This window comes from Rousettus aegyptiacus, unplaced genomic scaffold, assembly GCF_014176215.1.
Source record: "Rousettus aegyptiacus isolate mRouAeg1 unplaced genomic scaffold, mRouAeg1.p scaffold_m13_p_12, whole genome shotgun sequence".
In the NCBI taxonomy this organism is placed as follows: Eukaryota; Metazoa; Chordata; class Mammalia; order Chiroptera; family Pteropodidae; genus Rousettus; species Rousettus aegyptiacus.
In genome coordinates, this window is record NW_023416287.1 from 7,983,235 (window position 1) to 7,995,581 (window position 12,347).

General features: G+C 52.2%; 1 protein-coding gene and 1 pseudogene across 1 annotated transcript; both read left to right on the top strand.

Moving 5' to 3' along the window:
* The first annotated feature begins 1,448 nt into the window (after window positions 1-1,448).
* SPATA2 (spermatogenesis associated 2) lies at window positions 1,449-12,012 on the top strand. The gene is made up of 3 exons (XM_016143736.2): window positions 1,449-1,585; window positions 7,224-7,667; window positions 8,585-12,012. Exons 2-3 carry the CDS (start codon window positions 7,332-7,334, stop codon window positions 9,809-9,811), a joined length of 1,563 nt encoding a protein of 520 aa, XP_015999222.1. The 5' UTR covers window positions 1,449-1,585; window positions 7,224-7,331; the 3' UTR covers window positions 9,812-12,012.
* LOC118610606 lies at window positions 3,402-3,517 on the top strand (annotated as a pseudogene).
* Window positions 12,013-12,347: the final 335 nt, after the last annotated feature.

Here is a 12,347-nt window from a genome sequence, read left to right on the forward strand (position 1 = left end):
AAGGTACCTCATGATCAGACATATTCAAAGCTCAGGGAAAACACAGATGTGTAAGAAGCTCTAGGTCTTGTGTGTGTGTGAGTGGGGCGGGGGGAGGTCAGGTTTAAAAATATATCTAATCCACTGTGGTAAGAGCTGAGATAAAATTATGGCATTGTTGTGGGGAACCAGAGAAAGGCAGGTCTTTGCCTGGAGAAATCAGAGAAAGTTTCAGAAAAGGTGTGAGGGCTGAGCTGGGGCTGGAAGCCAAGAAAGCAAGGAAGGGACAAGGTGAGGGAAAAGACATTTACGTGGAATGAACGGCATATAGAGGCACAGAAGCCAGAGAGGAGAAGAGCACAGTAAGTCCAGGGAGCCAAGAGCATGTTGGAGGAAGAGAACTTGGCACAGAGTGGGCTCTGAGTCTCTAATAAATGTCTAGGTAGGTAAGAGAGAGATAATAAATGGTTCAATCACAAGTATGTTCAATAGTTTTGACTTTGCAAGCACTGAGGATTCAGTGAGTGGTGAACCACAACACCGAGTCCTCGGGGAGATCATGGGCAATGTGGTGGGTGGGAGTACAGACAAATCCATTAAGTGAAGTGACAAGCAACCAGTATCCATGCCATTGTAGACCATCTGGGTACTGCCAGGTGACTGGTGAAAAGTCACAAGGTGAGGAGGCAATATTTTGCCTTGGTCTTCTCCAAGACTGACTTCCATTTAAAAAGGCAAAACCTATTTAGATCCTTACTATATGCCAACTATTGTAATAAGCAGTTTCCAGATATAAACTCGTTTAATTATAAACTCATTTAATTTTCATATGAATCTCATGAGGCTGTACTATTATTCCATTTTACAGGTGAAAAAACTGAGGCTTGGCGAGGTTAAGTAACTTGTCCAAGGTCACACAGCTAATAACTGGCAAAGGCAAAGCTGGGACCGCACTCTTAACGACAGACTGTAACAACAGTCCTCCCAAGGCTAGATTTAGTCTCAGGTGATCCTGGGCATCTCTTGAGCTCTTTAAGCCTCGGTATTTTCACCTGTAAAAACAGAGGCAAGGGATCCAAATGTCGGATCCCGCTCAGGTGCAATCGGGAGCGCACTTCGGGGATCATCTTTACGGGGTCAGGCCCGGTGGTCGCTCAGTCTGCATTAGCAGCTCTGAGACGCCGCTTACCGGTTTCCATGACAACCCGGCTAGCTGCCATTCCGGGGCCGACGGTGTGCGTAACTTCCGGCCCGTTTATTTCCGGGTCCTGGCCCCCACCGGGGGCGGCAGTCCGTTAGTCCTCAAAGCGGGATTCTGCGGCTTCTGTGCTTGCTCGTCTGCCTCCCGCTCCTTCCTTCGCCGCCCGTGGGCATCGGCCTTTCCCCGGCCCAGCGCGCAGCCGCGGCCTGGCCTCCCTTTGGGCCCGCCTCCTAGGGACGTCACTTCCTGGTCGAGTGTTTCCGGGTCGCCGCTGGCCCCGGAGTACTGGTTTCGGTCTCTTGCAGCCGGCCGGAGCGGCGAGAGCCCAGCCGGGCCCGGCTCCGGCGGCGGCCGCGGCTCCTTCTTGCTTCCTCCGGCCGGGGCGTCCTCGGCAGCAGTGCTTAGGTGAGTGTGGGCCGCCGTGGGCGGAAACGGCCTCTGGGGCTTCCCCGGGCGCAGGGGGCGCCCGACTCCGCGGGGCTTGGCGGTCAGGGAGCTGAGTCCTCTCGCGGCCGGCTGGCCGAGGCGACTGGTGGTGGGCCGGCCTTTTCGGCGCTCCGGGGTCTCAGCTCGTCCACCCCCAAGGGCTGCCTCGCAGACATCTAGGACCAGCCAAGGGTGGTTCAGGGAAGCTCAGGAGGAACACCCCCTCTCGGCGACTAATCAATCAGGAGGACACCCCGATTCCACTGTGGGGCAGTTACTGCTCAGTGGCCCCCAACCCAGTTTTTGGAGGCAGACTTGGGTTTGTACTCACTATGTGACCTTGGACAAGTCATTTCATCTCCCGAGCCTCAGTTGCCTAATTAGTTAAATGGGAGTGAACCTCCCTGCTGGTACCGTAGTGGGGATGGGTTGAGATGCGTGTATGTCTCTGGCATACAGCAGGCGTCCAGTAAATGATAGCGGCTGCTAATTCATTTACAGACCCGTGGGGAGGGCCCGAGTTTGGGAGAAGGGTGTTTTTCACAACTGATGTAGCTCTCCGGGGCTGTAGGAATGATCAGGCTGGGAATAGCAGCCGCCAGCTTCTGTCCCCTGCAGGGAGAAAAAAACCACTTCTTTCAGAGTCCCTCGGAGAGGCAGCTGCCACTAGGGAAGCCCAATTTCAGCACCGCCGAGGTTATTTTCAGAGGCTTGGAAGGCCTGTCTCAGTATCTCTCTGGAATCTGGTTGGGGTGTGGGGACTCTCTGGTGTTTCACAACCAGTGGAAGGTGCCTTGGCTGTGTCTTTGGAGCCTCCGTCTTGGAATGAGTGCAAAGGAGTCGGGTGCGGAGGTGGAGGGGGTTGAACTGCTCTCGCCCTGGTGCTGTTTGGAGGCTGAAGGAACTCTGAGCCCGCCGAAGCTAGATCTGTAAACCTGTGGACTGGGGCAGTGCTGGGACCAAAATAGCTCTTGTCTGTGCAGGGAGGGGGCGCCTTCAGATGCTGCTTGGGGAACATTTCTGCTTGAATGGGCCAGCTGAGGTAAAGCCAAGCTAATGCTTTGCTACCCAGAATCATTTCAATTCCATCAGTAGGATTTTAAACAGACACAGCTTTCCTTGGAGATGTTTAAAAAAATAAATTAAAAAGCCACCCCCTCCCTGACTGTGATATCTGTCTCTCCATTGATTTGCTTTTAAAAGGGGCGCAGATATTGTGGGCGCAGAACGTGCTGACCAGGCCCATTGGCTCTAGGCACCTATCTAACTCTGTCAGGGATATACACAGTGCCATTTTCTTTTCTTTTTTTTTTTTTTTCCGCCAGACTGGCACGTCTTGGCTTTCCAGTCCTTGGGTTGCTTGGAGAAATTAACAGCTTGTGTCACTGCGCTGTCTGGTCTCCTGTAACCACGCTGTTTTTGCAGTGAGCGTGTTTTTGTTTCTTGCAGAGTGCTGGGAATAGATTGCTGGTTCTGTGAAAAGATACCAGCTATGACCCGACCAGCTATAATGCAGTCTGTATTCTCAGAAAATGTATTCAGGACGGATGATGTCAGCTGCCTTACCACTGGCCGGTCTCTGGCCAGCCTCTTTCCTTGGCCCTTGAGCTTACATCATAGAGCTTTGTAGCTCTTCCAGCCTAATTTTGTGTGGGAAGATGTGAATTTTGCTACTACAGGAATTTTTGGAAGTCAGCTCTGCTTGCCCGGCCACAGGGCATTCTAGCTTAGCTGAGCCCTTTGAAGTAGTGCTGTCCAGCAGATGTAGCAGGGCAGCTTTACTTAAAGCTGTGCAGTCTACAGCCATGCTACCCTGAACAAGCCTGATGTCTGATCTCAGAAGCTAAGCAGGATCTGGCCTGGTTAGTACTTGGATGGGAGACCACATAGGAAGACCAGGTGCTGTAAGCGTAAAAAAAGAAAAAAGTAAGGGATTGTAAACCGACAAGGTCCTTGCAGTCTGTGAGGTTAACCAAGGGTTGCTTTGTCTAAAAAATAAGTGAAGAAATAAAAAGTAAAAAATAGATAAAAGCTGTGCAGCCCAGAGCTTGATTCAGGGTTTTGGCACCAGACTGTGGTTCAGACCTCAGATCCATTTCTTTCTATCCTGTGACTTGGTCCTTGCTGAGCGTCAGTTTCTTCTTCTGTCACCTTGGGGCTCTTGGATGGATTTCATTAATTTTTATCGAGCCTCAGTAGAAGGCCCTCATATCCTAATCCCTCGGGGAATGGTACTAACTGAAACAATAAACAAGTGAGATAAATGGGGAAAAGCACAGGCCTCAGGGCCGGCCAGCCCAGGTTCACCTTGCAGTTCTGAGCTTGTGAAGCTCTTGGTTTCCTCGTAGCGTTGCCGTGAGGATGAAACAGGTCGATGCAGTTGACTTGGAAAAGCCCAGTGCTTAGCACATAGGACCTCGATAACTGTTTCCTTCTCGCTTTCCTTTCTTTAACTGTCTTTTAGCATTTATTTTCTTTCACCTTTTTCCTCGCTTGCCTAAGTTGGTTCAGAACTCTTCTTAGATGGGTTTCCCATCCTTGACTTTAGGATTTTGAACACCAACTGGGCTGTTTGGATCCCTTTTCTTTCTTTCTTGTTTGCCAGCAACAAACAAGGGTGTGGATTATGATATGATTTCAGAGCAGCAGACACTGAGCTTGAGGGTGGCTGGCTTTAAAAAAAAAAAAAAATCAGCTGCTATGGGCTGGAGGCTGACTTCCTTGTAGAAAACGCACAGTAGTGTCTAGGAGGCTTGCTGGTCCTCTGTTTAAATTGTTTTCAGGTGTACCAGAAAGAGTCCTTGGGGACAGAGGCAGGATGAAAGCTTCTCTTTGATAAATAAAAAGTGGTAAATGCATATGGGTTTTTATTAGCAAGGACAGCGATGTCTTCTCTCAAGTTGCAATACAGTTTTATTTTTTTAAGAGAATACGCAGACTTTGATGCTAGACAGTAAGCTCTTTCAGCTGGAGTTGAGGGCAGGGCTGTGTCTTCTCAACTGTTGTCCGTTGCTGCTCCTACCTACCCCATATCCCCCCCACCCCCACACTGCACCCAGCCCAAGGCCTGGCATGAGGTAGAAGCTGCATAAATACTCGTTGAACTCAGGAGTCCTGGAGAGGTGAGAGGAATACAGGTGCCAGGTTAGAAGGCCAGGCTTGAAATCTTGCCCTTTACTAACCCTGAGCTACTTAAGAGCATATTGTGGAGCCTCTGTCCCTTTTCTCTCTAGCTGATCTCCCAGGATTCTTGGGAGAGCTAAATGAGAAACCGAAGGAGTGGTATCATGATCTTACATCCTTTGCATCGTTCATTTCACCCTTTGTATCAAACGCCTACCAAGGGCATCGTGTTAGGCATCGTGGTGAACAAAAAATGTGCAGTCCTTGTCTTTGTGGAGCTTTCTGGGTAAAGGGGGAGACAGAGAGGAGGCTAGTAAAGTTGATAATTTCAGATGGCGATTATCCAAGGCTGACTGGGAAGGAGGGAGTTACTGAGCTGGGGCCGTCAGGGAGGGCCACTGAAGGCCGACATTTGAGCCACGGCTTGATTGAGAGTGAGCCAGCTATGGGAAGAATCAGAGTAAGAACATGGAAAAGCAATATGTGCAAAAAGGTCCTGAGATAGAGATGAGTTTAACGTGTTTGAGGAACAGACAGAAAGGTCCGTGTGGGCGGAACTGAGAGGGAGGGGAGAGACTGCTGCGGGAGGCGAGCGGGGCTCTGACCACGCAGCGCCTTTGACCTTGCTGAGGAGGTAGCTTTTATCCTAAGTGGATTTGTGTTTGCCTTGTGTGCTCCTCAAGCTTATCCATTCTGTTTGTTTCTGAAACACTGGCAGGGTAATGGGTGGGAGAAGGTGGCCTCCCTGTGTCCTGCGTGTCTTGCTTCTTATTCTCCAAAGCTGTGGAGAAGCCAGACGAGTGGGTCATTGGGACCTGGGTGATTTTATTGACCTTGCGATGGCTGCTGGGCTCATAGGCCTTTAGGACTTCCGGAGCTGAACTCGCATCTGCTGATGGACTCCACAGGTCTGTCCCATCTCATTGCAGCGTCTTTCTCAGTCTCTCGCCGTCTCCCACTGCCAGCAGGAGCCTCCTTCAGTCAGATAGCTGGTATTTGTGAAGCACGTGGCCTCCCTCGCCACGGTGCTTTGGTTACATTACTGAGTAATTCGTCATGATCCCTGCACCTGTGGAGCTGTGCTCCGGAAAGGCAGGGCAGGAGAGTGTGGAAATGCACATCTACGGCCCGGCCAGAGATGTTTGCCCTGCTCCGATCTTACCGTCCTGAGAGTGCTCGGCATGCTGGGAGGCAGCACCTTCAGACACCGGGAGCTGTCGCTCGTCTGTCAAGGGCTTCCTCTGAGCACTCGGAAGAGCTTTGTAGACTCGCTGCCTACGATCCTTCCACCAGCTCCGGACTCCAGGTTCCAGATAAGAAAGCCCGGAGAGGTGCAGTCATTTGCCCAAGTAACCTTGAGATGCAGGCCCAGGATTCACACCCAGGCAGTCTGGCTTCAGAATCTCTTTGTCACCACGGTGCTTTGTCGCCTACCCTGGCAGTGTCCCTCAGTGAATGCGATTTGCTTCCAACACTGGCATCAGGAATATTGCTGGATCTGTACACGTTCTGCTGCTGACGGGTGGCCAGGCAGATAGCAAGTGTACAGACCCTGTGTGTCCCAGCTCAGAACATTGTGTCTTCTCCCAGCGGCACTGTAAGCTGCTCTTCAGGTAAAGGGGAGCCAGCCTGTCAGGCAGATACAGGCGCTCTCCAGGGGCCAGCAGCCAGCGTCGTCTCTCTTTAAAATCGCAGATTTGATCCGGTCCTCTCCCCCTTGTTTTGAACTCTGACAGGCGCTTCACACAGCCCTTGGAAGGCGTGTGACATTCCTAAGTGCTCTTCGAGGCCTTGGGGACCAGGGCGCTGCATGTGCCTGCAGCTTCATCTCGCGTCACCTCTCCTCCCCACTTCAGCCACAACACAGGCTTCTCTCTGTTCGTAGCCACTTCTTCCCTCCCTGCCTTGGGAAAGCAGGACACGCTGGGCCAGGCTTGGACTTCGGAGCCGGACTGGCAGAGCTCAGATCTCAGCCTGCTGCTTAATAGTCCTGTAACTTTTGGCAAGTTTCTTAACTTTTCTATGTCCCGGGTTTTAGATCTGTAGGATGGAGGTAATGGTAACACCTGTCTCCTAGGATTGTCTGAGAGGATGGCATGCGTTGGCATGGGGTAAGCACCTGGCACGTGGTCAGCACCGGTAGTGTTAGCCCAGGGCCCTTCTCCCTGCCGACGCCTCTGCTGTGACACACTCCTCATCCTTCGGGTCTAACTGTCAGTCTTTTAAGACTTTTCCTTCTCCTCACAGAAGCAGTCGGGCGCCCCCAATCATATCTTTCATTAGTGAGCTCAGCCAAGGCAAGGGCCTCGTTTGTTGCGTTTCCACTATAACCTTTGTGTGCAGTGTGTGCTCAGTAAATGCACTGAATGCGGCCCAGGGCTGGTGGTGCCCACGGCACCCCAGGCCACTTCTGTGTTTTGTTTCGCCTTCGCAGCCACAGCTGGCACGTGGGCCATTTCAAGGAATGATGCGCTTCTTGTTCTTCCCCTTCCAGAGTCCTCCGCTGGTCCAGGTGGGCAGCATGTCAGTGCTTGTAGCAATGTCCCTGCGTCTAACCCAGAGGCCATGGAGGAGATAAGGTAGCCCCCCCTCCCTGGATCGGATGGGGAAGCCCAGTTCAATGGATACAAAATATAAGGATGACTTATTTCGGAAGTATGTGCAGTTCCATGAGAGCAAAGTGGACACCACCCCCAGCAAGCAGCGGCCCGGTGGTGACGAGCACCTGCGGGTGGCAGCCTCGACCCTGCTCAGCCTGCACAAGGTGGATCCGTTTTATCGATTCCGGCTGATCCAGTTCTACGAGGTGGTTGAGAGCTCCCTGCGTGCCCTGAGCTCCTCCAGCCTGCGGGCTTTACACTGCGCCTTCAGCGTGCTGGAAACGGTGGGCATCAACCTCTTTCTCTACCCGTGGAAGAAGGAATTCAGAAGCATCAAGGTAAGATGTAGGGAAGGGCCCGCCACACTGGTCTCCCTTCCGCTTTCTTGCCCCTTCCAGCCCATCTCGAGAGGGCTTATGCCAGTCCAGTCACATCCCTCTTCTGCGCACGGACCCTCCCGTGTTCCCCACTGCCTTTGAGATAACAACCAGTATTACCCCCCGGGTCCCTGGCCTTGCCTTCCTGTCCAGTGTCATCTTTTAGCTGGGTACCATCCCTGGCAGCTCACATCTGCAGCTAGGAGGTCAGATAGGCAGGCGGCACCCCGGTTGTGCAGGACCTTGAAGCCCAGGGCATGGATTTGTCCGAAGTGGGCTGGGAAGCAGGCAGGGCTGGGATCAGTTTACAGTTGAAGGGAATCCTTCTGGCTGGTGCGGGCAGCAGCAATAGTAGGGCAGGAGTGGGGTGGGGAGACCAGTCAGGAGGCTGCCATGGACATCCAGGCATAGCAGGAGAGAGACTTCTCTGTCATTCTGAAGGCAGTGATGGCTCAGGGGGCTTTCTATCAAATCAGGCTCTCAAGCCTGACACAGACATCAGACCTTTGAGGAAATGCCAGAAAGGGGTATCTCCATTCTTCGTCAGACACCTGCCTCTGCTCCAGTCCCTTCTCTTCCCCGGGTTTGCCTGTTCCTCGTAGGGAGCAGAGCTGCTGTGCCCCATGTAGAAAGCAAATGGCTTTGTTCCCTACGCTTAGGAAGGGAGTGATGTGTTGCCTCCTCCACACCAGCATGCGGAGCTGTTGGTAAGCGTTAGCCTCTGCCTCTGTAGTGAGACGCTGTTGAGATCATTCCCTTCCCTTTCTGCGGTTCCCCGCGCTCGTTCCGACTTGGAGGTACTGTGCTTTGAGGCAAGTCTCCCTTGTGTGTCTCAGAGAGACAGGCCCGCCTCTTTTTCTGCCCCCCCTTCCTCCTAGACTTACACAGGCCCCTTCGTTTATTATGTCAAGTCCACGTTACTGGAAGAGGACATCCGAACCATCCTGAATTACATGGGCTACGTGCCTGAGTTGGGGACTGCGTACAAGCTCAAAGAGTTCGTGGAGACCCTCCAGGTGAAGATGGTCTCCTTCGAACTCTTTCTGGCCAAAGTGGAGTGTGAACAGATGCTGGAAATCCACTCACAAGTCAAGGACAAGGGCTACTCTGAGCTGGACGTCGTGAGCGAGCGTAAGAGCAGCGCAGAGGACGTGCGCGGCTGCTCGGACGCCCTGCGGCGGCGGGCCGAGAGCCGGGAGCACCTGACAGCCTCGATGGCCCGTGTGGCGCTTCAGAAGTCGGCCAGCGAGCGGGCGGCCAAGGACTACTACAAGCCCCGTGTGACCAAGCCCTCAAGGTCAGTAGACGCCTATGACAGCTACTGGGAGAGCCGGAAGCCGCCCCTGAAGGCCTCGTTGAGCCTGCGGAAGGAGCCCGTGGCAGCCGATGTGGGGGACGACCTCAAGGACGAGATCATCCGCCCGTCCCCCTCACTCCTGACCATGTCCAGCTCCCCCCATGGCAGCCCGGATGACCTTTCGCTCCCCTCGCCCAACAACGGCCTTGGCCTGATGCGCGGCACATACCTCTCCGCTCAGGATGACGTGGATCTGTACACAGACTTGGAACCTAGGGCCACGTACCGGAGGCAGGACGCCCTGCGGCCGGATGTATGGCTGGTCAGAAATGATGCCCACCCGCTCTACCACAAGCGCTCGCCCCCCGCCAAAGAGTCCGCCCTATCCAAGTGCCAAAACTGCGGCCTGGCCTGCAGCTCCGGCCTCTGCCAGCGCTGCGACAGTCTGCTCCCCTGTCCTCCGGCCTCCAAGCCCAGCGCCTTCCCCAGCAAGCCCTCCACCCATGACAGCCTGGCCCACGGGTCATCTCTGAGGGAAAAGTATGCAGGCCAGACTCAGGCCCCTGACCGGCTGGCGCACCTCCATTCAAAATCCAAGCCCTCCACCGCAGCCACCTCCCGTTGTGGCTTCTGTAACCGCCCAGGTGCCACCAACACCTGCACCCAGTGTTCAAAAGTTTCCTGCGATGCCTGCCTCATCGCCTACCATTTTGACCCCTGCTGCAAAAAGAGTGAGCTGCACAAGTTCATGCCCAACAACCAGCTAAACTACAAGTCCACCCAGTTCTCCCATCTCGTGTATAGATAGAATGGACCTTGTACCTTCCTGCTGCAAGGGCTACACCACTGACCTTTCTAGTTTCATGGGGAAGAAGCGTCAGCGCACTGATGTGGGAAGCAGAGACCTGCACTTGACCATGCGGGGATCGTGGGCCGGCTGCGCCGTGTGGGAGTTCACTTAGCGACTCAGTTATTTCAGTTGGTAGCTGCTTTGTTGCCTGAGAAGGAAGAGGGTGGCATTTCCGTTCAGATTCATTTTTACTAATCACGCCACTCCCTAGTCCATGTCTTTGTTGTTGTTGTTGTTCTTTTTTTTTTTTTTTTTTTTGGAGGATTTCTATCTCTGGGACTCAAGCCACACCTACCCCTCCCACTGCAAAGCCAGCTTGGACTGGGAAGGGCCGTCCAGGTCACCTCCACATGCCCGCCTGGAGCAGCAAGCTAGAGGCCTGTTGGCTTGTGAAATGAGCCCTCCGGCCACAGTGGGCCTCTTCCAATGGCTCATCCCTTCGCGGCCCCCTTCCCAAATATAAAGGTCCCCCCCCGGACTCCCTGCCCATGGCCCGCCCCACACCCCCAGGTTTCAGAAGTGAACCGGGTCCAGTGTTAGCTGAGCGGCACCCTGTTGCCGCATAGCTCCGTGCGGCCTGTGGCGTTTGTGAACTTTGCTCCGACGCGTGGCAGTGTGGACTTGCCACGGCAGAACTGACTTTCCCCCTTTCTGTTGTTTGCACATGCCCTTCTTACTGTACTGTACATAGATATTTTGGAGATTTATTTTTAAATAAATATTCAACTTGCTGTGCGTTTCAAAGTGGTTAAAATGTTAATTATGTAGCTATTTATAAAAATGCCCCGGGTTCTTTAGTCTTCCAAGGAAGGGTCTCGAGCCCTTCTGTGTTGTGTCTTCCACTGACCCCAGCCCGAGGGTAGCGCAGAGTGTGGGGGCAGAGGAGGAGCAGAGACGATGTCCCTGAGTCGGAGAGCCACTGTCTTCCCTACAATAAATCTATACACCTACCTCCAGTGTGCACTTCGGGGGCGAATGCGGGCCGAGAGCTCTGTGCACCTGCAGACTGATCACCTAGTGACGAGTCAGGAACCTCACCTGGGATCTACAGCCTGGTCTTTGCCACTTGCCAAGTGTGAACCTTGCACTCCAGACTTCTTGAGTCTCGTTACAGAAGGAAGCTCATCCGAGATTCCCATCGCAGTCCTCTCCTCTTCACCTGTCTCCAGGACTCTGCAATCTTTTTGCACTAAAAGTGGGCAGGAGTTGGCGTGCGCGCATCAGACATGTCTTCTGAGATTCTCAGCTGAGCCTAAGCGCTTCCAAACCCGGAGGCCCCTTAAACTCCTCATGTGAATGACTTGAGCCCCAGAGTCTCCTTCTGGGGTGCAGAGCAGGAGTGGGGCAAGAGTTTGAAAATAAAACCGCTTCCTTGTGAACTAATAATATATTTTAGCCATAAGTGTTTGTGATGTACAGAATGTTACAGGAATTGACATGCAGCGGGCTTTCCGGTGGAAGGTTTTCAGCTCTTGAGCAAATTTAAATCTGGCTGAATCCTGAGGCCACTGTGAATTTGCTGATGTTCTTCCAACTCGAATGATTTTAAGGTTTTTCAAATCTTCTATGGCTTTTATATATATACATATATATATATATATCTGGTAGATCACATGTAGATATTCAGTGTATATATAAAGCTGAATTTCAACCAACTTTATTACTAAGATCACCCCAATCTGGGGCATTCATCTTTGTTGTTCTTCCTTTTCACATTTCAGAAGTGTCAATGCCTGTCCCACTCCCGAGAGCTCTAGTTTTCTAGTTTTCCATTTCCAGATCGCTCCAGCACTACAGTAACTCTTTTAAGCAACTGTGATGCCACGTAACTTAGACAGAGGACAAAAGCAGGAACGACTAACTCATCCTAGGAGAGAAAGTGCAGTGTACGCGTCCTCACGGAAGGCCTGTGTCTGTGGACTGGAACACGAAGTGCTCTGACCATGCTCCTCCTCGGTGTGTACCCTATTGTCTGAGGTTGCTGTGATCGAGAGCGTTAAATATGTGCTAATTTAAAGATGCAGATGTTTTGCATTCGATTTCTACCAAGAGTTGAAATGTTGAGAGATGGTTTAAAAAATAATAATAAAGTATGTTCCATTAATAAATAAAAAAGTGCTTGGGATTTTATGTCCCCCTTCCCTGCTGGTTTGAAGTTAGAGTGGCTCAGGTTTTTGGGTTTTTTATTGTTTTTGCTCAAGTCATACTTAGTTTTTTCATGACGTTTTCTCTATGAAACTGAGAATAGCCAGTATTTGCGTGCCCATCCTCTGAGCCAGGCACTTTACATGCTGAGACTTTACATGCGTGATCTCATAGAATAATCTCAACACTCCTGTAGGATAGGTACCATTAGGGTCCCCATCGTACAGACGGGGAAGCAGGTGTACAGAGTTCAGTCATGTTTCCCAGGAGTGGGACCACATAGTCCAGGAGAAATGACTTGGTGACCAACAAGCATTAAATTGAAGGGTGTTATGAAAATAATTAATCC